This window comes from Corythoichthys intestinalis, chromosome 4, assembly GCF_030265065.1.
Source record: "Corythoichthys intestinalis isolate RoL2023-P3 chromosome 4, ASM3026506v1, whole genome shotgun sequence".
In the NCBI taxonomy this organism is placed as follows: Eukaryota; Metazoa; Chordata; class Actinopteri; order Syngnathiformes; family Syngnathidae; genus Corythoichthys; species Corythoichthys intestinalis.
The window spans coordinates 20,004,566-20,029,042 of record NC_080398.1 but is presented as its reverse complement, the minus strand read 5'-3'; the positions used below and the strand labels follow the sequence as shown (position 1 = coordinate 20,029,042).

Genomic DNA, 24,477 nt, shown 5'->3' with positions numbered 1-24,477 from the left:
CAGCTGGAAGACCAATGACCTCTGAGGGAGACCCAGCTTTCTCACACTGGGCCCTTCATTATGCTGCAAAATTTGTTGGTAGTCTTCAGACTTAATAATGCCATCCACACAGTCAAGCAGTCCAGTGCCAGAGGTAGCAAAGCAACCCCAAAACATCAGGGAACCTCCGCCAATTTTGACTGTGGGGACCGTGTTTTCTTTGAAGGCCTCGTTTTTTTCCCTGTCAACTCTATGTTGATGCCTTTTCCCAAAAAGCACTACTTTTGTCTCATCTGACCAGAGAACATTCTTCCAAAAAGTTTTTGGCTTTCTCAGGTACGTTTTAGCAAACTCCAGCTTGGCTTTTTTATGTCTCTGGGTCAGAAGTTGGGTCTTCCTGGGTATCCTACCATAGAGTCCCTTTTCATCCTGACGCCGACGGATCGTACAGGTTGACACTGTTGTACCCTCGGACTGCAGGACAGCTTGAACTTGTTTGGATGTTAGTCGAGGTTCTTTATCCACATTCCGCACAATCTCTCGTTGAAATCTCTCGTCAATTTTTCTTTTCCGTCCACATCTAGGGAGGTTAGCCACAGTGCCATGGGTTTTACACTTATTGATGACACTGCGCACGGTAGACACAGGAACATTCAGGTCTTTGGAGATGGACTTGTAGCCTTGAGATTGCCAATGCGTCCACACAATTTTGCTTCTCAAATCCTCAGACAGTTCTTTGGTCTTCTTTCTTTTCTCCATGCTCAATGTGGTATACACAAGGACAAAGGACAGTGGTTGAGTCAACTTTAATCCCTTTTAACTGGCTGCAAGTGTGATTGTTATTGCCACCACCTGTTATGTGCCACAGGTAAGTAACAAGTGCTGTTAATTACACAAATTAGAGAACCATCACATGATTTTTCAAAGCCTGCCAATACTTTTGTCCGGCCCATTTTTTAGTTTTGTGTAAAATGATAATGACTTAAATTTTTTTTCATTCTCTTCTGTGTTTTTTCATTTCAAGCAAAATAAATGAAGATATTATTACCAAAGCATTTGTAATTTTAATAGTTTTCTGGGAGAAATTGAGCATTATCTGACAAAATTGCAGGGGTGCCAATATTTTTGGCCAGCATTGTACGTAGATGTCAATGAATCTATTATCTTCTAATGCTTAAGCTAAAAATAATTAAAGAAGTGATTGAGACTTTTGTTATGATTCATGATCGTTTGCTTTTATTATTAATAACAATACTTCGGCGTCATTAAAAAAAACAAAACAAAAAAACACTGTAACCTGGACCCAGCTGTTGCGTTTGCATCACTGGAGGAAGAAAAAAAACTTGCTGGTTGATTGGTCGAGGTTAGTTGAAAAGGGAGAAAAGGTACTAGGTGGCGGTAGAGTGAAAGATACTGTATGTGGAGGAGAAAAGTGAGCGATGAGGGAGGACATGCCTGTGATGTGTAAAACAGAGAAGAAGAAACAGGACAAGCAGAGATGAAAGGGAATGTCCCATAAATTACAAATAAGGCACTTGACACAGGAAAAAGAAACATTAAAGCATAACACTTTGTGATAACCTCCTTATTAAGTCCAATATCACACTTTTACCTCTTTTCATATATAAAATTCCGGCCTGGGTTCATATGGATCATCACCCGGCGCAATTAGGCAGTGGTCTTCAACGTGAGGAAAATTCCACTTATTCCAGTAAACGGGGCAAAAGCACAAGAGACACATTCAAATCTGTCAAAGGAGAACAGAGCTGTGGTTTTTCTATTATTAGGTCAGATATCGCTATCAATGGCATCCTATTTTCTTGCTGCTTAAAGGAATTAGATGTGAAGTCCCCTTTCTGAATGGCACAAGCTACATTGAAAGTGTGCGACACTAAGTCAATCATGAAAAAGAAATAAAAGGAAATGTGGGGCTGTGCAAAGGCATTGCAATAGCTTGTTGCATAGACATAATTTCGGAAAGAAAATGCCCGTGTGGATTTGTTCTTTCGTCCAAGCACAAAGCGACAACACAATTAAAGCATCGAGTTTTAAAATGGCGTTTTTGAAAGAAGCCGTTATCTGGCTCTAAGGCACACGGTTAGAGCGAGGAAAGCTACAGAGGACGTTCGATCGGCGCTCGCCTCCTTTCTACTCTCCAGTTTCTTCCCTGTCTTGAGCGACGACGTGTCACGATCAGGCGGACTTGGATGACAAAGCAAAAAGAAGCCGTGCCACTTCCTGTAGTGTTCTTTTGGGTTTGTACAAATGAAGGTATGTGTTTTCTCTGTGTGCAAAGACATCCAATTTGCATCTCTTGCCCCGCCGAGGTATACGAGTCCTTGTGACATGCACGTCCTTCCTGTCATTCCACTTTGCTGTGGTTGTTATTGTGCACTACGTGACCGTTCTGCAGCGGCCCATTTTTCTTGGTGACCTTTTTAATGTCCTCCTCTTCCTCCTCCTCTTCGGAATCGTCTGTCTCGTCCTTGTCACTCCTTTCATCATCCACTTTTTCCTATAAATTGAAAAAAAAAAAAAAAACACTTTAGCCTTCTTAACTCCACAATTCAGTACAATTTCCTTCTCATTTTACATGCTCCCAGCAATTATTTTGAATCATGTATAATGTATTTAGAATCAAATTGCAAAATTTACAAGAGCTTGGTGAAAAAAGTCAAATTAAAATAGAATACAATAGAATGGTCTTTATTGTCATTATCAAGAACGAAATGAACATTGTGAAACAACGAAATTTCACTTGGCACTGCTGTATAAACATATAGAATGATTTAAAAGAAAATAAATAAACAGGAAAATATTTACTCTGGCACGTATAAGTGAGTAATTATAGCTGGCTTAGACTGAAATGTGTGTAACAAGAAAAATAGTGCAATGAGGTCCTAAGTTAGCAGCAACATTCGTGCGACAATGAGAAAAAAATATGAATTAAAAACTTCCTATACGAGCATATAGAAAAGTGGTCCGAGTAATGTGCAGGTTTGTTCACAGTTTAGTATGCAGTACAGTGATCCCTCGCTACTTCGCGCTTCAAACTTCGCGCCCTCAGTCCATCACGGATTTTTTTTTCAATTAAAAAATGAATAAATAAATGCAGTATTTTATAGAGCTGTCCCGATCCGATCATGTAGTTTCTCACTCTCGCTCCTGCCGCTTTTCTTGGTCAGGCACTGGAGTTGCTCATTAAAGTTAACGATGACTGACGGACAGTTAAGGTTTGATCTTGCCAGAGAAGGTTGTAGAAATTTCAAAGCGCCGCATACGTCAATCACGTTTAACGTGTTAAACAGTTGCTGTGGCAACTCATTGTGTGTAAGTAAGCAGCTTGAGCGGTTTCAGTGGACTAAATCAATGAAGCATTTAATAAAGACAAGCATCTTTCGACTTTATTCTTGATTAAAAATAATTCGGTGGGACAGTAACATGTTTAAAACTTATCATAATTATTACATTTGAAGTGCTTAAAAACCATTTAGTAAAATATATATATATATAGGGATGTCAAATGATTAAAAATTTTAATCGAGCTAATCACAGCTTAAAAATTAATTAATCGTAAAAATTAATTAATCGTAATTAATTGCAATTCAAACCATCTCTAAAATATGCCATATTTTTCTGTAAATTATTGTTGGAATGGAAAGATAAGACACAAGACGGATAAATACATTCAACATACCGTACATAAGTAATGTATTTGTTTACTATAACAATAAATCCACAAGATGGCATTAACATTATTAACATTCTTTCTGTTAAAGGGATCCACGGATAGAAAGACTTGTAGTTCTTAAAAGATAAAATTAAGTACAATTTATAGTAATTTTATATTAAAACCCCACTTAATGTTTTCGTTTTAATAAAACTTATAAAATTTTCAATCAAAAAATGAACTAATAGCTTGCCGATGAGCGGTGATGTCACATGGGCTCCCCGCCGTTTTTCCACATTGTCTTTAACTACGTAAGGTAGTGATTGAAATAAACCACAAGGTGTCAGGGGCGAGTTTTAAATTACTTAGAAATCAAGCCAATGAGTGTGTTTTGTCCCTCGACTGACGCCGTAGTTCCCTGTTTACTGGTACATCCACGTCATTCGAGTGCTGGATTCACAACGTACGAGACCTCTGATAGTTAAGACTAAATATTGCCATCCAGTGTATTTGTTGAGCTAAACGAAATGTTTGAATAGAGTTTGACCAAAGTCTGAGTAAATTTTATGTGTATTATGCATAGCTATTTTTATTGGGAACGCCGGTTCTCTTTGCATTGTACGGTTTTCTTTTTGTGAACATTATTATTTTTTTGAGAGATAGGAATATAATTTTTGTTGTGCTTTCACTAAATGATACTTATGTTTGTTGTGAAGGAGTTGTCGAAGATTATGCCAATAAACGGCCCGGTCCAAGGAACGCCTGTGTCCACTGGCCTTTCTCTGCGGCGTCATTGTAATCTGTTTGAAGCAATGCATGAGCGGGTCATTCCACGCATGCGTTAAATGCGTCAAATATTTTAACATGATTAATTAAAAAATTAATTACTACCCGTTAACGCGATAAATTTGACAGCACTAATATATACTGTATATATACACATGAAAGTTTTTTTTTAATTATACTTTGGGAAAAAAGTGAAAAACGTCTTATATGTATCTCTTTCCAATGCTAAATCTGAATAAATACACTGAACACCTTTTTTTTTTGTTTGTTTTTGGTGGTGAGGGGCTACTTCGCAGTTTTCACTTATCGCGGCGGGTTCTGGTCCCCATTAACTGCGAAAAATGAAGGATCACCCACTGTAATATTCACAAATTAAAGAGCGTTTATGAGTTCATCGTACATTGTGTGTGAGGAAGCGGACAGCTATCCTTATGATGAGAATGGCCCAGAAGATGTGAAGACACTGCAGCACCATCAAAAGGCCGTTGAAGAAGTAGTAGCCAAAAAAGGGCTCGTAGATGGTTACTGGATACACCCATGTACAGTAGATAATTCTGTGTAGACAGTGGGCACAAAAAAAAAATCTTTTCATAGTGTCGGCTAAATAAAGACAATTCAGTTGCACAAGCTTGGCTTGTTCCAAGGAAAAATATGTAAACATTTCAAACCAATGATCTGCAAGTAAATACTGCTTTAAAAATTGTCCGCGTACTACACATTGCTTTTGTTTTGGATGTAAATGTGAACTTGTGATTCCTTTACAGAATACATTTTGAGGAACTTTTTCTTTGGCACTATCTTTGCGAAAGGGGAGACACTTAATTTGTCATATCATACTCCTGTACAACCAAAACGTAGTACTTTGCTACCGTACTGTTTTCTAAACTTTTAGGTGGTGAGTAAATGTCTCACTGACACTTAATTTAGTCAGATCATACCCCTGTATAACCAAAACGTTGTACCTTGCTACCGTACTGTTTTCTAAACTTTTCGGTGGTGAGTAAATGTCTCACTGATTTTTTTCTGTGGCAGATCTCAGGCCGAAGCACTCACAAGCAGTGGAGTAACATTGTAGTAAATGAAAACAATTCAGTGGTTACCTTCACTTAAGTTTTACATTGTTTTTTCTGGGACCATGCTTGAAACTCAAAACACGAGTATGTGAATCAATTTTAAAAACAATAGAAATGCTATGCTCCTGTTGGGTATGCATTGTTCACTGGCTAGCAGTATAATATAAAGATATTAGGTCACAAAAACAGAGAAAAAATACATAGCTAAAGGATTCAGTAATATTAGGATCAAGAGGAAGATGATGTCTATTCCCGTCAATGCCAACCAATGAATTCATGCCCTTATGGATTGTTTTCAATGTACCGGAAGGGGAAGATGACGAGGCGAGTGACGATGAAGACTGCGGCGAATACGATGAAGATGTAGTTGCACGCATTTCGCCAGCCAGCATAGTTGAACATCTTGGCAGACTGCAGACAGATTAAAAAAATACATTTGGATAATAATTTCTCCACTAGGGAGCAGTGTCGCATTAGTGTTTCTGTCACTGCTTGACAACCACAGGAGAATTTCTCTCTTGGAAATGGAGATGAACTTAAATTTACGGAGGTAACAGAGGATTCTCAGTGCATATTTACCTCAAGGAGGTAATCGGAGGAGTCATGCACCAGCATGATGAGTGTTCCAGCACGGATGTAGTTGACACACCAAGAGAAGCTGATGAGGAGGATAGTTGCAACATGGTGGACTATTTGTTCCTTGAAGTCCTACAGGTGGCACATGAAAGCGACGAATTGCAAATTATAAAAATGTGTGTGCAGGGTTAAAACCTATGCTGTGCTTCTTTGGCAGGATTTCCACCACCTCATTCAGCTGACACAAGCAGACCAAAGTTCAAACGCACACAAACACACGCACGCACACACACTGACAAATACACACGTGCAACAACAGTCCAATGTCCACACACATGCCAGATGCCAAAACGGATCACACAGGGAGAGGGATCAAATGATTTTTCTAGTTCCCCTAATAAGATTTTGCATTTAATTCCTTCATTTTGATGCACTGACTTTGCGTTTGACATCGGAGGCCACGCTGAAGAGTAGGGAGCCGTAGAAACCCAGTTCGATCATGTAGTACCAGTACTGAGATGGTAGCAGAGTCTGAAATATAACAATATAAAAAACATGTATAAATACATGTATGTACCAAATTTGTAAAATACCATTTAAAGCATTTTAACAGAGTGGTAGCATCCTCCAAGCATTTGTCAACATCATGAGTAGAATAGTAATATAAAAGTAAGTGTTAAAATAAAGTAATCAGGTTTAAGTTTGACAGTTTATATTCTGTTTCGCTTTAGTACACGTATATGGCGGAAAACACTCAGGTGACTTGAAGTTCCGCTCTGAGACCCCCAATTTGGCCAACTTTCAAAATTGTCCGATATGCATGTGTGATACATCATTGGAAAGCTTAAAATCTCAATCTTCTGGGGGAAGAAAAAATTTGAACACGAGGGCATTTAAAAAAAAAAAAAGTGTTTTTTAAACAGCGAAACCCTATCTGGAGGTGAGAGCACGCCAGAGCAGAATTACAGACCACATGACTTTAACGAGATATTATCGCATACTAACCTTGTCTCGATCCAAAAACTCCATGTATCACTGAGTGTCAAGATACAGCTGTGAATGACCACAGCTAGATTTTTTGGGAATTTATATGGGTGAAACATGGTAATACAACAAGGGTCACGATGCAGAAATAGCAGACATCAAGGAGTGGTCTAGATATTCTTTTTCATATATTTACCCTTTAAAACTTATTTTTCAATTTTTCTTTATCTGTATCGATTATTTATCATTTAACATATTGGAGAAAATGCGACAGTAACAAAAAAAATACAATTAAGTGATAGTTATGAGGTAGATACCCGTGACTTTTTTATAGACGCCATTTTTTTTTCATTGTGACATAATTAAAAAGTTTAAAACATGTGAGTGAATAATTTTTTAAAGTCGTTTTTTAAAAAAAAATAAATATGAGACATCAATTAATGATTCTAAGCGAAAAACGACAGACATTTTGAATAATAAATATAATTAACTACCTTCGTTTTATAGCTAGGTTGAAACAAAAGCGGTTGCGTGAAATCTGCAAACGGGGGTTTTCAGGGTAAAACGGACAAATTAAAAATAGTTCGGGTGCTTCATGCCCCATGAATCTGCTATGGCAGCATATATACATATTGTTCTATCAAACACAACAGTTGTTTTGGCTTAAAATACAGCAGTTTCTTTTAAAGAGGAGTGCAAGAGCAGAAACTGCTTTTTCAGTCTTGTCAGTGTTTTCCGCCATATCGTGTTTCCTTTAATATGCATAACATATACAGCAGGGGTGCCCATTACGTCGATCGCGATCGACCAGTCAATCGCAACGCTAGTGTGGGTAGCTCGTGGCATCAAAAAAAAAATGTTATGTGAGCAAACATAATTTACCGTCCATTTTTTTATTTATATATTTTTTAAAATCTACACAGTTGCTTGTGTTTTGTGAGCAACATAACCTCATATGTTGCTCACAAAGCATAATTACTGTAACTGTGCATTTAAATTTTTTCCTTTTTTTAGTTCACCCTCCTCGATAGATCGCGGGAGGTTGTCTCATTTAAAAGTAGATCTTGGAGCAAAAAACATTGAGCAACCCTGATATACAGTGTTCCAAATTGTTTCTTAGGTGTAAAAGAAACTGACTTCAGGTTATAGGTGGGATACACCTGGACTAGTCACCAGCTAATAAAATATTGAAGAAACAACCATTTACACCTAAGGGCAATTTAGAGACTTGAAATTATTTACAGAATACTAGTATTAATGATTTGGAAAGAATCCAGAGAAATCCCAAACAATCTAGGGAAGAACATGCAAACTTCAAATAGGAAGTCTACATTAGGGGTGTGACAAAATATCGAAATTGTGATATATCGTGATACTTTGTGTCCCAAAAGGTTATCGATATGCGCCTGCCAAGAATCGAGATATCGTTTTAAAAAGATGTCAATGTCTAAAAAAATAAATAAATAAAAAGGAACCAACAAGTTGCTACCAAAATCTTCCACCATTATTGTGTCTCAGTTAACTCTAAGGCTGCACTGACGGTGCTTGACCCCCAATCCAGTTAGACTGGGAACGTTCATTCATTCGGAACCAGCACATTCACAGACTTTCTGTCCGTTTTACAGGGCATTTACAGGTCACTTGCTGTTCATTTTTTGGGCATTTAAAGGTCATTTCCTGTTGAGTTTGAGTCACTGCCTATTTATTTGGGTGATTCCCAGGTTACTTCTTGTTCTGTAACTCAAAATAAACAGGAAGTGACCTATAAAATACCCCCAAATCAACAGGAAGTTACTTAAAATCAACAGGTAAATAACCTTAAATGGCCCCAAATTACCTCATTGCCTGGCATTGGCTGACACTGACTGTCATTTGAAGTGGGAGGGTGGCAGCGAATGAACAAACGTTCATTCGCTGCCACCGTCCCAGTTCAAATGGATTGAACGTCTACTAGTGATAAACTCATTCCAGTTCACAGTAGAAGCTTGTTTTTCTGTTCATTCGTTGTTTGTAGAATATCCTAGAATGATTTCCTGACCAATGTATCGATAATCGTTGTATCGCCATATCATCGGATCATCGTTACCGTGAGCTTTGTATCGCAAATTGTATCGTATCGTGAGGTACCAAGAGGTTCCCACTCCTAGTCCACATTACAGACATCTTTGGAACTCGAACCTCAGAACTGTGAGGTCCGTGTACTCATCACTTGTTCACCCTGCCACCCAATAATAACTATAATGAACTCATTTTAATTCATTGACTTGTTACTGTCACTGCTGAGCTGCTTTAAACTTAATTGTTAAGATAACAACAGCACTTATGGAAACAATTAAATCGTGACTTGTGAAATTTTGACAAATCTGCCTCGGTTTTTGCTTTTTCTCTGCATTTGCAAATATTAGCCTTTTGAATACACTATATTAATTCCAAACTCATTACACGTTAACTATTATATACCACTGTGATTGGCTGGCAATTATTTCAGGGTGTACCTCGCCTCCCTAGCAGCACCGTAACTTTGGTAAGGAGAACCGGTACATATGATGGATGGACGTTATAAACAACTAAGATTCAATTGTTCACTTCCAGTCTTCTTAAAAGTGTATTATATTTGCAAAAATCTTAGACTATTTTTACCAATATTTCAAGACCCACATACTATTACTGTATGTTCTGTGACAAGCAGACTCATTTCTTTAACAAAAACAAACAAACACACAAAAAGACACCAAGTCTTGCAGAGCAGTGACATTAACACCATTACTTCTGCACTTATGACATATCAAGCTATATTTCTGGCCATCATGAAACACACTTTCTACTATTGTACCTGACCCGACACACATTATATCCAGTGTTGTTAATCTTACTTTAAAACAGTAATTAGTTAGTTACTTCTCTCAAAAAGTAATTGAGTTAGTAACTCCGTTACCTCATTGTAAGAGTAATTAGTTACTCTGCAAAGTAATTGACATTACTTTTTATGTTCTACACGTGATTACATGTTACATTCTAAAACATCATTCACATCAACATTCTATAATAGGGGTGGGGAACCAATGGCTCGCGAGCCAGATCTGGCTCTTTTGACGGCTGCATCTGGCTTGCAGACAAATGTTTAATTATTAGAAGAAAAAAAAGCTTTGTTATACTCCTTTGCGCATTGCGCGAAACGGCGATGGTCACTGGTCATACGCTGGTGTTGTGTAGTAATGAGCAGACGTGACTTTTGCGGCGCATGTTAACTTTTTTTAACAACACTCCCGCATTTCGCACTATATCATCAAATCAATATCATCAAATAGCAACCTAGATGTGCTACGTTAGATCCCCCCCATTGCCTGCGTGAGCCCGGGGTGATCATGGGACATGTAGTCCATATACTACAACTAGCGACTAGAAAGCCGGTTCGCAGTAATTTTAGTGGGAAAGTGGCAAACATACTGTACATGTCGTTGTGTCTATCTACCAACCGCATAGGCAATGCAGATGAGGCAGAGACACCGTTTAAGTGGGGTTGCCGTATTTTGCTGTCAAAAATAGCTGCCGATGTGTGCGTGTGCGTGAGATTAGGAAGTAAACTTTCCTCGTTTTCAGTTTAGTTTTCCGTGTTGTCAGAAACCCTTTTGAGAAGATGGAAAAAGAAAAAAAGACGAGGAGCATCGTACTTTTCAGCAGGAGATAAGGACATTAATGCGACATCATTTTTTCTCTCGCTTTGGATGAGTCAACAGATGTAAGCTATTTATCGCAGTTCAGCGTGATTGCAAAATTTTGACTATGAAACGGAAAACAAGAGGGGAGGATTTATTTAAGTCCTTCACTGAGTTCGGTATAGAAAAAAAATCTACCGACGGATAAACTTGTTTCGGTGTGCACTGAAGTTTCTCAATGCCTGCAAGTATCAACCAGACTACAAAGCCATTAGCTCAGTACTTCTCAAATAGTGGGGCGCGCCCCCCCAGGGGGGCGCAGAGTGATGCCAGGGGTGGCGCGTGTGACCTCGGGGAACATGCTTTTTTTTTTTTTTTTTTTTGCCGTACTAGAATAAAGTGTACTTGCACATCCACTCAGTGGGTGGCAGTGGCGCTCTCATTTTCAAAGTGCGCGCAGTATTTTTGAAGTAAGCAAGAGCACACGGAAGCGACTCTTGAAGAGCTGGAGAGCTGTGCACCGTTTTCGAAAGCCGTTTTCTGGCCGGACTCATGCAGCGACCCACTGTCTTCTCAGGTTCTCACGTGTCCGCCCAAGAAGTGCCATTTTCGGCTTGGGATCGTCACGACGACCGCCCTCACCTACGGTTCTCCCTCGGCCGCCGAGAATGCGCTTTTTTCGGGCCGTTTGCCTTTTGGCTTTGGCATTTAATACAGTGGTAGATGAGGAAAGACCAATGTTTACTGTGTCTAAAAATGATTATAGCGGACAGCCGGAAGCCAAATCAATTAAGACGCCACTTAAAGATTTATTAGACCCCAATCTCATTGATAAGCCGCTTGGTTGTTTTTCAGCGAAAACGTGTCGAATATTGCCAACAATCGTCCCGATTTGTCAGTGTCAGTGCAAAATAACCCCACACAATTGCAAACTGGAGGTGAACTGCGAGCAGCGAAAATAAAAACTGTCCTTCTGTCCAAAGACACCTTTTTTCCCCCTCTTCTATTCAGTTTTTTTTCCGTCAAATTTTTTTGGCATATTGTCCTCATGAGTTCATGTTTCTAATCAATTTGAATTTTTTATTATTCACTGATTTTATTTTTCAGTATCAAATGGTAAAAAATTTACCTTAAGTGTATTTTTACAGTTTGGATGTGACTTTTTTTTTTTTTTTTTTAAATTAAATTCAAGCAAATTGATGCGCGTTAAGTGTTTTCTGTTACAAACAAAACAATGTTAATAAAGTTATACTTTATAAGTTGATCTCTGTTATTTTCTCTAATAGAAAAAAAAAAGGATACAATGTGAGGCAGATGTGTACAGTGGTACCTCTACATACGAAGTTAATCCGTTCCAGGACCTTGTTTGTAAGTCGAAATGGTCGTATGTCGAGCAGGATTTTCCCATAGGAATACATTATAATTCCATTAATTCGTTCCACAGCCGAAAAACCTGCACTAAATCCTTAAAAAATACTGCTGGTGCTATTACAAATGGCAATTACACGTAGCAAAACAAATAAATTATAAATCAAAATTGGAATAATATAATAAAAAGAATAATAATAATTCCTGTAATAGTGTAACGAATCGGGTTCTAATAAGGCGGACGTTTTTTTGTGTACCTGAACGCACCGCGGGACTGACGTGCCTGGACCGGTGAGCTTGAGTTTCACTTTCACTTTGAATGTTCTCTTGAGAACACCGTCAATTGCGGCAGACAGCAGGCGTTTTGTGTTGAATAAGTTGTGAAAGAAATGATGAAAACGTGGCGAAGCTGGCGATTTCTTTGGAGATGTTACCACAATAAGAATTGTCAGCTTAACTTATAAAGACTGGCGAACGATGGTCGGAGGAGGACCGTGGAGATGTATTGTTGAGCCATTTCACGGATGCCCACCCCACGCTCATATTTTTCTGTCATTTGCATCATCATTTAGAAGGTAAGCATCAACTTTTTCCTTGTTTCACCACCTGTACCAACCTTTTCTGAAACCTGTGTTGATTTGTCACACAAGAAAATCCGCCGTGCATTCGTCTGCGGTGCTGCCATTGTCGTCGTATTTCGAGCATGTCGTCGGATGTAGAAACAAATGGCGAGTCAAATTTTACGTCGGATGTCGAAAAGTTCGTGTGTCGAAGCGATCGTATGTAGAGGTACCACTGTACTTATAGTAATATTATAGACAAATGATACTATTTACAGTGGCGGCAGAGTTTGGGGGGGGCGCGGAACATTTACGTCTTCCTTGGGGGGGCGTAACAGAAAATAATTGAGAAGCACTGCCTTAGCTAAACCATGCAGCACTAGAAGTCGCATTAATGGTAAGAAACACTCATCATTGATTAGCAACAGCATAACTATGTTATTTAAAAAAAAAAAAAAAAACAGAGCCTTATTGTACTTGTGTTGAAGTGTTGAAATTACACAAAATGCATACACTACTTGTATTTTTAGTTTTAAACATATTGTATGGCTCTCACGGAATTACATTTAAAAATATGTGGTGCTCATGGCTCTCTCAGCCCAAAAGGTTCTCGACCCCTGTTCTATAACATTTTTCACATCAGGTTTATATAAACTGATTGATTTGAACTGATTTTTTAATTTAAAAAAACATAGGTCACACTTTTTACATTTTTTATTTCACCAATATAAGAGTTATACAGTATATAAACTTTAACTTTCAAAATGCTGTTTTTCCTGTTGTACTGAACCTGCACTTGTGTGTATCGTCACACTCCTACTATATATATATATACAATATGCAGGTGAGTCTCTGAGTATCCTGTCTTTGCTCTAGTTGTTTTGATTAAAAAACATCAATGTTCATGGATACGTCATTCAAGAATAGTTTAGGACAAGTGACTATATTTAGTAATAATAATAATATATATACACATTATTTGATTGTAGCATCTACAAGGACAACATCAACTTGGGGATGATAATGCATACTCAACAGGAAAACAGAACATTATTACGCAAACGCTCCGAGGCACCTAGCATCGTGTTTGCAACGGCGTCACCACCCATTTCCCTTCTCCTCCCTCCCGTTCTGCTACCTCCCAGGCAGCTGTGACAAAATCAGACAACAAGCGGTTCATTCAGCCAAATTGTGGTAACGCCGCTAACGCGCCCCTTCACATCCTCAGTAACGGTAACGGCATTGCAAAGATGGAAAAAGTAATTAATTAGATTACTCATTACTGAAAATAAATAACGCCGTTATACTCTAACGCTGTGATTAACAACACTGATTATATCATACAAAATATACTATATAGGGTACTCTGCCAGAGAGTCAAGTGCTAATTTTGTCCCATTGCCAAATTTTGTCACAGCCCTTCTGACAAGCCAAGAGTCATGTGCTTATCTTTATCGTCAAATCTTGAATCCAAAACTCTCCAACGCCTCTATCTAAAGAGGAGAGTGAGTCATTAGAGTGGTTACTAACTTGAATTTCACGCAAAGAGTATACCATATTTCCACTCTATCTGTTGAAAAATATAATAGACAAATATATTATATATATAGTAAATAGTAGGATTCCGGTTGACCAGTATAACTTCCATACCACTGAACGAGTCATATTACTCCAAAAATGCATTTGCACAAATAAAGGTCTTACAACTGAAACTAAAACCCGTCCAGGAAATACGGTGCACCCCCTCAAGTCACAGTGAGGTATAATGAATCCTTCTCAAATTCATAGAGAATGGAATGTATAACAATAAAAGGATGGTTTCTGGAGACATACCAGCACAGGAAAGCCTTGCCACATCTCCTGCACGTCATAGAGCCAAGGTTTCTGGAAGGAGGAGAGGACATTTGAATGATGTCGCATTAATAAATAGAGCCGCTGACGCAACAAAGTGGTAAGACCATGCTGCCCAGCAGACAAAGTGAGTTGCAATTGGCGCGTGAAGATTTAAATGCTGCTCGAGACATTGGGAGAAGGAAGACGAGGGGTTACTCACGTCAATGAGGGCTGCCAGGCCAGCAATAAAAGCAAGAAGGTAAAAAGTAAATCGCCAACTGCAAGAGAACACACACAAATACAAAAACTGCTTAGTCAATTTACTTGCACATAAATGATTTCTTAAGGCAATTTAAGTAGGCGAGACGGACAGTGAAAAACAATAAATTGGTTTGAGCATAGCCTGCTTAACAAAAAAAGAGTTACAGTAGAAATGTGTGATGAATGGAGAAAAAAAGTAGCAACACAAGTGTCACACACTGCATCCTTCTGTGTCACGAGACATGGCGGACAAAAAGTGGACATCACATTGAGAATGGGAAGCTGAACGTACAGAAAGAATGTGAATTAAGAGAGACACAATGCTGCTAAGTGTGTGCTTCCCACAATGGCTGGATTCAGAGAAGTTGTAGAACTCAAAGCTTGAGACACAACAGTGGGTGACCAACATGCATAATCAAGCCACCCTGTCTTATAGTTTCAGTTTAAAGGGCCAGTTCCAATATTATGTCGAAAAACGATACAGGAGTTATGTTGTCTTAACTGCTTATATGAGGGGTCCCCAACGACCGGGGGGGACGCATTTGGTACCGGGCCGCGCAGAAATAATAAATTATTTATTAACGACTGCATTCTGGCCGGTTAACTTTGGCCTGTGCCGCTTAACACACCCATATCCCTGCCTAATCTAGATAAACAACTACAGAATAAGAGGTCGTCATAGAAATGCATTGATTGGACTGTTAGCAGTACATCTTGTTTTGTATATCTATGTGCGCTTGGCCTCGATAATAACGTATGACACAGGTCGTCGCCCATCACATTTGTTCCCGGAAATAATTAGCCCCCACACTAGAATGACTGAAAACCAGACGTCTTTGAACAGATTTTTTGCGGGGAAAAGGGAACCTGACGAGCCAGAAGATGAGCCTACAACCTCGAAGAAAACAAAATCCACGCTACTTCCCAATCACTAAAGACCCACGAACTGCGGAGGAGTGGATTCGTGACCCGTATGTGAATAAACCGAGTGATTCGACTTTCGAGCATGTCTGTGCAACAGGAATATCAGCTTGTAGAGATCACAAATCACGGCAACCTTAAACGTACATTTGAGACAACTCTACCGATCTTCTGGATTAAAGTCAGTTTGGAATAACCTGACATCGCTAGGAGAGCACTAAATACTGTGCTACAAATTCCAACATCGTATCTTTGTGAAGCGGGCTTCTCTCACGCTCCCATCTCGGGACCATCTCGTCTCAACGACACAAGTTCAGGCCTCCCACTGATTCAGCGGGTGAGTTGTATTTTCCCTGCACTTAACACGACGGGGCTAAAAACAAATGTTATTTTTAGTTGCTGTATTTTTCAGCCGTACATTGCCGGTACTCTGACAAATTTGGCATGCGTGTAACGTTAAAAATGACCGCGAATGCAGCGATTCCGAAGTACACACTACAAACTCTCTTTAAAGAAAGGAATATTAACTCACATTTTCCATGTCAGCTGCACACAGCAACTGCACGCAGCTCTCTCACTTAACGACTTCACCGTGTCGTTAAGCATTAATTTACGCCATTTTTGTGTTGCACATGTATGTTTATGAGGTAAATAGTTTTTTAGCACCGTTGGATAACATTGAGAGTCCAATTGAATATAAAAGAGGGCTTTTTTCACCGCCACAAAAGCTTTGGGAGCAAAATTTTATAAGGGTGCAAAATTTGACAATACACCGGTCTATGAAAAAAAAGACCCAAATCACACCGGTCCGTGGTGCAAAAAAGGTTGGGGACCCCTGGATTTTATGGTGTAATATTGACTACAGTTTTTTAAAAATATATTTATTGTAATTTTTATTTTAAACCAGGATTATGTTTTATTGTTTTTAAGGGGACCTGGCCCCTTTTATTGCAATAATACATTCTATGTGTCATCTATTTCTTTTACTTTTTAGGGGGTGTTCCGGTGACTTTATTTTCCTAATAGATAATACTTGTAAAGGGAATTACATCATTCTCATAGTAGTCCTTTTTCCATTCAGCATGTCCCTAAGTCCTTAAATGTTTACTGAGATTCCATATACAGTACCTGGAGCCTATATTCTACTGTGTTGTCAGTTTTTTCAACTAATAATGACTAACTTCTTGTCTTATCAGAGGATCAACTTGTTGTCTTTACTGATTCTCAGTTTCCATAAGTGAACGGACACACACATACACACACAAATGCAATGGTGGTGATTGAGTTACTGTGGTCATGTGCAAATGATTGTGTGTGTTGGGGCAAAAGGTACACTGAGGCTTTGTAGCATGTGCAAGCTAAAAATAGAGTGCTACTTTTGCCCGTAGAAATGTGCTCATATAGTCGGGAGTGACACATGAATGGCAGCTGCTTCAAGCAACCCTGTTGGCAATGTGACACATGTTGTGTGTGCGCGTATGCGTATGTATACCTGGCCTCTCGAAACTTTTTCAGTAAACTCGGCCTGTCCTGATTTCTCCGTCTTCTAAACCATCGTTGCACTTGTCTTTCTGAGGAACCCGTCTGCTTGCAAAGACTCACTACTGAAACCTAGAATTTCACAAAAGGCTGATGTTTAATGTTATGCATACTTACGGAATGAGCAGAATTTCACTAGGTGGGTTTGAACATCTACCTGTGTGGGATTTTTGGAAACATTACAGTAATAGGACTCCAGTGTGGGGTTATTAGGCACCCTGAGCCGTACTGTTTCTTTTACCCCGAGTAAAGAGGCCAGAGGCGTCGCCACCGTCCTGCAAAACACAACAAGGCAGCTTAGACACAAATAGTTAGGACATAAATTGAGGCTATTGAAAAAGGATCAAAATTATTAAATGGATCCACGGATAGAAAGACTTGTAGTTCTTAAACAATAAACGTTATTATGAGTTAAAATAACTCAATATTGAAACCCCTCTTGATGTTTTTGTTTTTATACAATTCGTAAAATTAGTTTAACTCGTAGGTCGCCATTGTTGTTGATATCGCAAGGCGGTGACGTCAAACGGTTATGCTGCCCGGCTTTCAGAGTATGACTATATACACGTCATCTGTTCAACCCTTTCAATTTGAACCAGAGAGGAACATCAAGGAGCATGACAGCACTGTCGGGATTTCACAAAACAAGCAGCAAAAGCATAATGAACAGGAAAGACGGGATGAGACGAGACGAGTAGGGAAAAAAAAAACGGTGTTCTGCCAAAATGTGCTACACCGGTGAAACGTCCTACAAGAAACAAATTTGATACACCAAAGTACTACTGTGCGCTTTCAGTTTTGTTTAGATTTATACAGACAGAACATACTAAAGATGTGTTAAGAAAATACTATAAACATAGTAATATCAAATAAGGGTGATTTAAACATGCTACGTGACTAATGTGGTCAACAGATCAACAATCTGCTTTAAAGCTACCACAAGAAAACACAATGCTTAAAAGTATGAGAGGGAAACACATGCAAAAAGTATTTTGAGGCAACGAAAAAGGTAATAAATGACGCAATAAAAACACAAATAGTAAGTACTCGCCACTTTTAACCCGTGAGCGCATGTGTTGGAGTCTCGCAGCGTAGAAGGAATTGCAGTAACCCGGAAGTATTCGTCAAGTGACAGTGATAATATACATCATCACCCCGAGCGTCCATTGCGCGCTTAAAACATGGCGTCAAAATATGTACTAAATATTATAGAATTTTAAATCAATGGCAACATTTTATGTTTCTAATAACATATTTTAGTGAGAGACAACAATTGTGGCTTATTGGAGCCTACAAGTCTTTAAGTCTGAGGTGCCCTTTAACTCATTCACTCCCAGCCATTTTCACCGGAGTAAGGCCCTTCGCTCCCAGCCGTTTTACTGGATTTTGACTGATTTTGCAAGGCCCACAGAAAATTCTGTTCTATTGCTGTTTAAACATGGAACCCACCAAAAGAAAGATTAGACCCTTTTTTTCAGCAGAAAAAACGTTTGTTCTTATCTTTTTCCATTCTTTAGAAATCAGCATGAGAAAATAGCTTACTTTGAGCAATTTTCCAATTTCTGATGAAAAAACAGAGCAATTGAGCTTTTTGTGAAAGCATACATTTCAAACATAACTTTAACACAGTTATTTTTTGCTTTAGTCACATCCCAAACGTCTGAATAATGTTTTCCTTTTACAAAATAACGAACAACAAGACAAATAGAGCTTTTGATCGCAAAGTAACAATTTATTTACACATAACTAAACTATTGAACTGTTGAACTATTTGCGCACATAACAACGGGGAAGGCTCTCGGCTGCTTCCGGTTGAATGAGGTGGCTCCCAGTAATCTGATGAGTCCGAATCAAGATCGGTCTCACTTTTTTCATCATTTTCATCGTTGGTTTCAACGTCGGGCTCAGGAGTAACGCAACGTGAGCTCCGCAGAACGCGTGTGGAACCAGACGCTGTTGTGGACGTCACCATCTGTCTCATCAAGATAGATTTTTTTAAAATCCTTCTTTGACGATGGTTTCGTTTTCTTTTCAAAACACTCCTCCAGTGTCGTTTGCCTTTTTTCCCCCCGATCGTTCTCCACATTTTTCTGACGCGTCTTTACAAGATCCCTCCAACTTCCGTTTCCTGGCCATTTTTCTTCACTTCCTTTCTTGGCCCGAAATGAGTTCTTACAAAATGCGCTACTGCCCTCCAGTGGCCAGTTTTATTGCTTTAAAATGAGTTTTGAGCTTTATGCATTGCAGTTTAGGTGCAACAGAACCTAGCGATGCCTCTTGTCAAAAAAAAAAAAAAAAAAACGCAAAAGACATATAAATACGTTTTTGGGACACTGAAATAATTAAAAATAGAACGTATTTATATATTTTTGTGAGGAAATGAGTTAAATATGAAATTCAACATGCAGTAAATCCCACAATTTTTCGCAGTAAGTTATACCCAAATTACCATATTTACATGTTTTTTTTCTATGGAACCTGTTCTTTTTTCGTGATTTTTTTGTTGTTGTTGCTTTTTGTACATGCTTCAACCCTACTATACGACACTCATTTAACTTACTGGCTGCCATTGACGATGCTAGACGACTAGTCCATTTTGACTGAGAGAGGCTAAAGTTGATACATCTCGACTGAGAGGTCTGGTAAAAGCTACAATGAAGCTTGGGTTGTTCCTTTGAGCTAAAGTGAGTCTTTTCCACACATGCATTTAGATGAGCACTTCTGGCTTCTGAGTTTGAAATGACATTTAACTGGTTTTGGATCACACATTTCACAGATCTGGCTTGGTTGCAGGTGGCTCACAGTATCACTACAATATTGTCGTGGCTATGCAGGATTCTGACTGACGATCGGTCATAATCTCGTATGTTAACTTCACACCATTGTCTCCTCATCAAGATTATGCAAATGCTCAACGTTGGCCATTATCAACAGCAGTATTTGTGGCAGCAAGTACTATAGAATTGCCAAACCAGACACAAATATTTGAAGAGTCACCTGGAATATACGAACTCTGCCAATTAAGACACTGACAGCATAGGGGCAAACACACACAGCACAAACTGACCTTTCAAAGACCTGACGGACAATTAGGAATAATAGGGCGATGGGCAGGGCCACCCACAGATCTGTTGCTTTGGCATACACTCGGCCGTCCCGGTCCTCTAGGTCTGCCCAGCCCAGGCCTTCTGGAAACCACAGCCGCTCCTGCCAGAACCACTCACTCAGCTCCGACAGCATCCTAAAACAAAAAAACGCATTAGACGTAAAAATTAAGACGAGGCACACATGTTCCACACTCTGACGGAAATAGTCACACCACTGCACCAGTGGGGTTATTTCAACCGGACATGTGTTACACGGGTGAGAGTAGACGTTAGGCGCAGTTGGTACTATGTAATTTAAGGAATTAGACCATGGCACAAATGCTTCCCCTTTAACTGTAACCCTGGAAGTTACTTCTGACTTATGCTTATTCCAGAGTCCATGCTTGTGGAGGCCCACGAGGGGGAGCGTGACTCAAGAGCGGCTGCAATTTAACATTCATACTTTCCAACAACATATCCCTCAGTCCCTTAACACATTGAGCGCAGACAACAGTGTTTGAGGGAGTGGCAGATTGAAAGGGGAAGCAGCATGTGAGGAATCATTACTCATCATATGTGCATGGCGGCGGGGGACTTCCACCACCTCCCCTCCATACTCTGGGAGTCTCAGGCGTCCGATGATGGATTTCTTCCCACCCATTGCATCTGTAAATGCTAAACTCCTATAAGCATTTCTAGCCACCCCCAACCTCCGAGTAATCTGTAAGGGTTCCCTGCTTGGTCCAATGGCATGTGCTCTCCTCCCTCTGAAATATGCATTTGAAATTCAGTTGAGGATTACAGATGGGCTAGCAAAAAACTTTTTCCCACACTTTACATTTAAAGACATAGACATTACAGTTAGTATTGGTTAATCCCTGGAATGTTTAAAATTATGATAACTGCTATCAGGTCTCATAGCTCATAACCATTACATAGGGTGGGTGTCCCTCCTGGCTCAGTAATGGTGCACTACTATTTTCTCTTTATGCTATTAATGTGTAAAATAAGATCTTAGACCATTGATTTATTGACCTAATACAATTATGTCCTTCCTTAACAACATGTATAAAATGTGCAGCGTCATTAAGAGGACTGTATGAATGTAAAAAGGTTTCACCAACATTGTCAGTCCATGAGTTTGAAAATCTGTCATTCCGCATTAATGCATTCCAGCTGGGCCATTCACATCCATAATACGCTGCAGGGAAATTTATTGTCGACCAAGATTTATCACTTTTGCATTGGAATGGCAAAATAATTTTGATGTTATAAAAATCAATGTAAGGACAAATGTCAGAATTCTTTCTGTTCATTTCTAGAAACACTTTAAATTCATTCATTTCCAGTGTATCACATAAGTGAGAACATCCTTCGCATTTCTGCAGATACAGTATTTAAGTATATCTTTTCATGGGACAACACTGACAAAATGACACTTTGACACAATGAAAAGTAGTCTGTGTGCACCTTATATAATAGAGTTAATTTATTTCCCCCTCAAAATAACTCAAAATATAGCCATTAATATCAAACTCCTGGCAAGAAAAGTGAGTACACCCCTTAGTAAATGCGTGCATCCCTAAATGTCCAAATTGAGTACTGCTTGTCATTTTCCCTCCAAAATGTCATGTGAGTCATTACAGGAGTGCTGTCAGCATTGCTGCAGAGATTGAAGAGGTGGGGGGTCAGCCTATTAGTGCTCAGACCATACGCCACACTCGACATCAAATTGGTGTGCATGGCTGTCACCCCAGGAGGAAGCCTCTTCTAAAGACGGTACACAAGAAAGCCCGCAAACAGTTTGCTGAAGACATGTCAACAAAGCACATGGATTACTGGAACCATGGCCTATGGTCTAATGAGACGGGCAGGCTTTCTTCTAAAAAATTAGTGTAACTTCGGCTTGAAGTATTTACGTAAAATGAATGATAACTGCCCATTTTTTTTCTTTTGCTTTTAACCAAGAATCTAGACTGTTTTGCGTTCATATCTATAGAAATTCCGCGATTTAACCATTTATTTACATGAATTTTCAACTTAAAAAGCTCTTTGTTTTATGACGGCCGCCATGTTGGATTTTGAATCTCTACACAATAGCAGAATTCAACCTAAATAAGTTGTGACTGTACATAGAAAAATGCAAATTTTGCTTTTGTTGAGTAAAATTAAGATGATTCTGCATGCTTTTCCTAAAGTTTCTGATGTGAAAATTGAGTGATTTATTAGCTGTTGAAAACTTGCACTAAATGAAAAAGAAAATTAGTAGCTATTTTGGGCAAAAACTTATATGATGTGTTAAATATTGCTATTGATACTGAAATTATAGGTGATTATCTCTGCATTTGGTGATTTTTGTGCAGCTAGCGTAAAATTTGATAATTTTATAGCCATTTTAAGTTTTGTTATACTTGTATAAAAAATAATTAATCGGGATTTTATCAAGGAACGACTGAATTTTTCTGTCACTGCTCATGGAGACTCATAATATATGCCTAAGGGAGGTGTCTGTTTTGGTTTTAGGTTGCTAGCAGCTTTGGTTTTGAAAATATTTAAATTTTAAGTTTTTGAAAATAGGCCCCCTACGGATCAGCCCCGAGCCCCGTCAACTGATAGAGAAGTCTATGTTAAGATTTAACCCTTGTGATTTGCAGTATCCTTGTGGCAACGGCATACATGAAACACTGTATGGCATGGTAGTCTATTTTTCACTTCATGTTGTGTTTAGTCATGCCCGCCCAGCACAGGTGGTAGATGGGATGGGTGACATAGCTTTACCACATTTATTTCACCAACCCTGCAAGTGAACAGTTTGTTGTGCAACGTTTGGCACCACTAAAAAGACAATCTAATCCAAAAAAGATAAGAAAATTAGTTTCTGAGTACAAATAATGAAAGGGTTCAAAGTGTAGGAACTGAGTAGTTAAGACTGCTCATAATTTAAACAACAAACAAAAAACAACAACAACCTCAAAACAAAAACAAAAAACTAGGAAACAATTCTTGTACAGCTCTGCAGTGTTGGAAGGAATTTCCAAATCAAGGCGACATACTTAGGTTCATGTGCTGAGATCATTTGGTGATTTCAGCACGTTTAAGCACTTTTTTTTCCCCCCGAATGACATTCCATTGGTAGACTGGATCATATGACCACGCTCTGACCATTTCAAAGGCCCAATGAAACAGGGGATGCCTCTGGCAGGGGAGGGAGACAGGAAGTTGTGTCTCTTTCTCTCTTCACCACAAACTTATATTGTAAAGAGTTGGTGATTCCAAAAAGAAAGACACAGCTTAGTTTTCTTTCAAACATATAAATCACTAATTATTAAAGTTCTCTCTTTTGGAGTGATACTGATGCTAAACAGACCAGAGTAGAACCTGGTGCCAGGTTTAAAATATGCAGGGAATGTAAACACACGGCAACCATATGGAGGAAGAGCTCCATACTGGTGCTTCACTTTTTATCAATGGTGAACAAATTAGGGCTGCAGCTCTTGATTATTTTAGTAGTCGATCAATCTATCAACGAGTTAGTTGGAATAATCAGATTAGGAACATTTAATGCAATGCCGAATACATTTTAGGGGATGTAAAACAAAGGCTTGCCAAGATTGCACTTTCAAAAGAGCATTAAATGTGAATGCAAGATAAAATTCCCGAGCTTTTCATCAAACTATGCAGGATTCCTCTTTAATTTAAAAATAAATTAAAATACTTAAGCTCAGCCTCAAACAGTATAAATAAAGTAAATGAGGATTTAAGTACAATAAAAGAACAATTGACTAACATGCATAGCAAAAGTCCGCTAGCTTCAATGCTATAAAATGCTCTTAACAAATCATTCAAACGCATATTTCTACAGAAAATGGCTAAATATACCTATAAACTAAATTTTGAACGCATAAAAAAAAATTAACTCAAATAAAAACTAAAGATGCACCGATACCGATACTAGTATCGGCATGGGGCGCCGATCCGGACCAAAATGGTGGTATCGGTATCGGCGAGTACCAACAAAGACGGCGCCGATACCATTTACCGGTCCATTATTATAACATTTGACCGCAGCCTTTTTTTTTCTCCTAGCGCTCACTACACTTTGTGTTGTGTGATGACACGTGAACACCAAGCAGCTATCGCTATTGGCCTGCTCCAGATCAATGAGAACGGGCCAATAGCCACTCC

General features: G+C 38.9%; 1 protein-coding gene across 1 annotated transcript in view; it reads right to left on the bottom strand.

Annotated features, from left to right (window-relative positions):
• Window positions 1-1,182: 1,182 nt before the first annotated feature.
• Window positions 1,183-24,477, bottom strand: part of cers2b (ceramide synthase 2b) — a 31,492-nt gene continuing 8,197 nt past the window's right edge. Inside the window, exons 2-11 of the mRNA XM_057834989.1 lie at window positions 20,274-20,447; window positions 17,364-17,481; window positions 17,160-17,278; window positions 14,706-14,763; window positions 14,486-14,536; window positions 6,523-6,615; window positions 6,088-6,216; window positions 5,813-5,919; window positions 4,836-4,989; window positions 1,183-2,494 (exon numbers count right to left, since the gene is read on the bottom strand). Of these exons, the coding sequence (XP_057690972.1) occupies window positions 2,342-2,494; window positions 4,836-4,989; window positions 5,813-5,919; window positions 6,088-6,216; window positions 6,523-6,615; window positions 14,486-14,536; window positions 14,706-14,763; window positions 17,160-17,278; window positions 17,364-17,481; window positions 20,274-20,446 (1,155 nt within the window). The 5' untranslated portion in view covers window position 20,447 and the 3' untranslated portion in view covers window positions 1,183-2,341. The remainder of the gene's footprint in view (window positions 2,495-4,835; window positions 4,990-5,812; window positions 5,920-6,087; window positions 6,217-6,522; window positions 6,616-14,485; window positions 14,537-14,705; window positions 14,764-17,159; window positions 17,279-17,363; window positions 17,482-20,273; window positions 20,448-24,477) is intronic.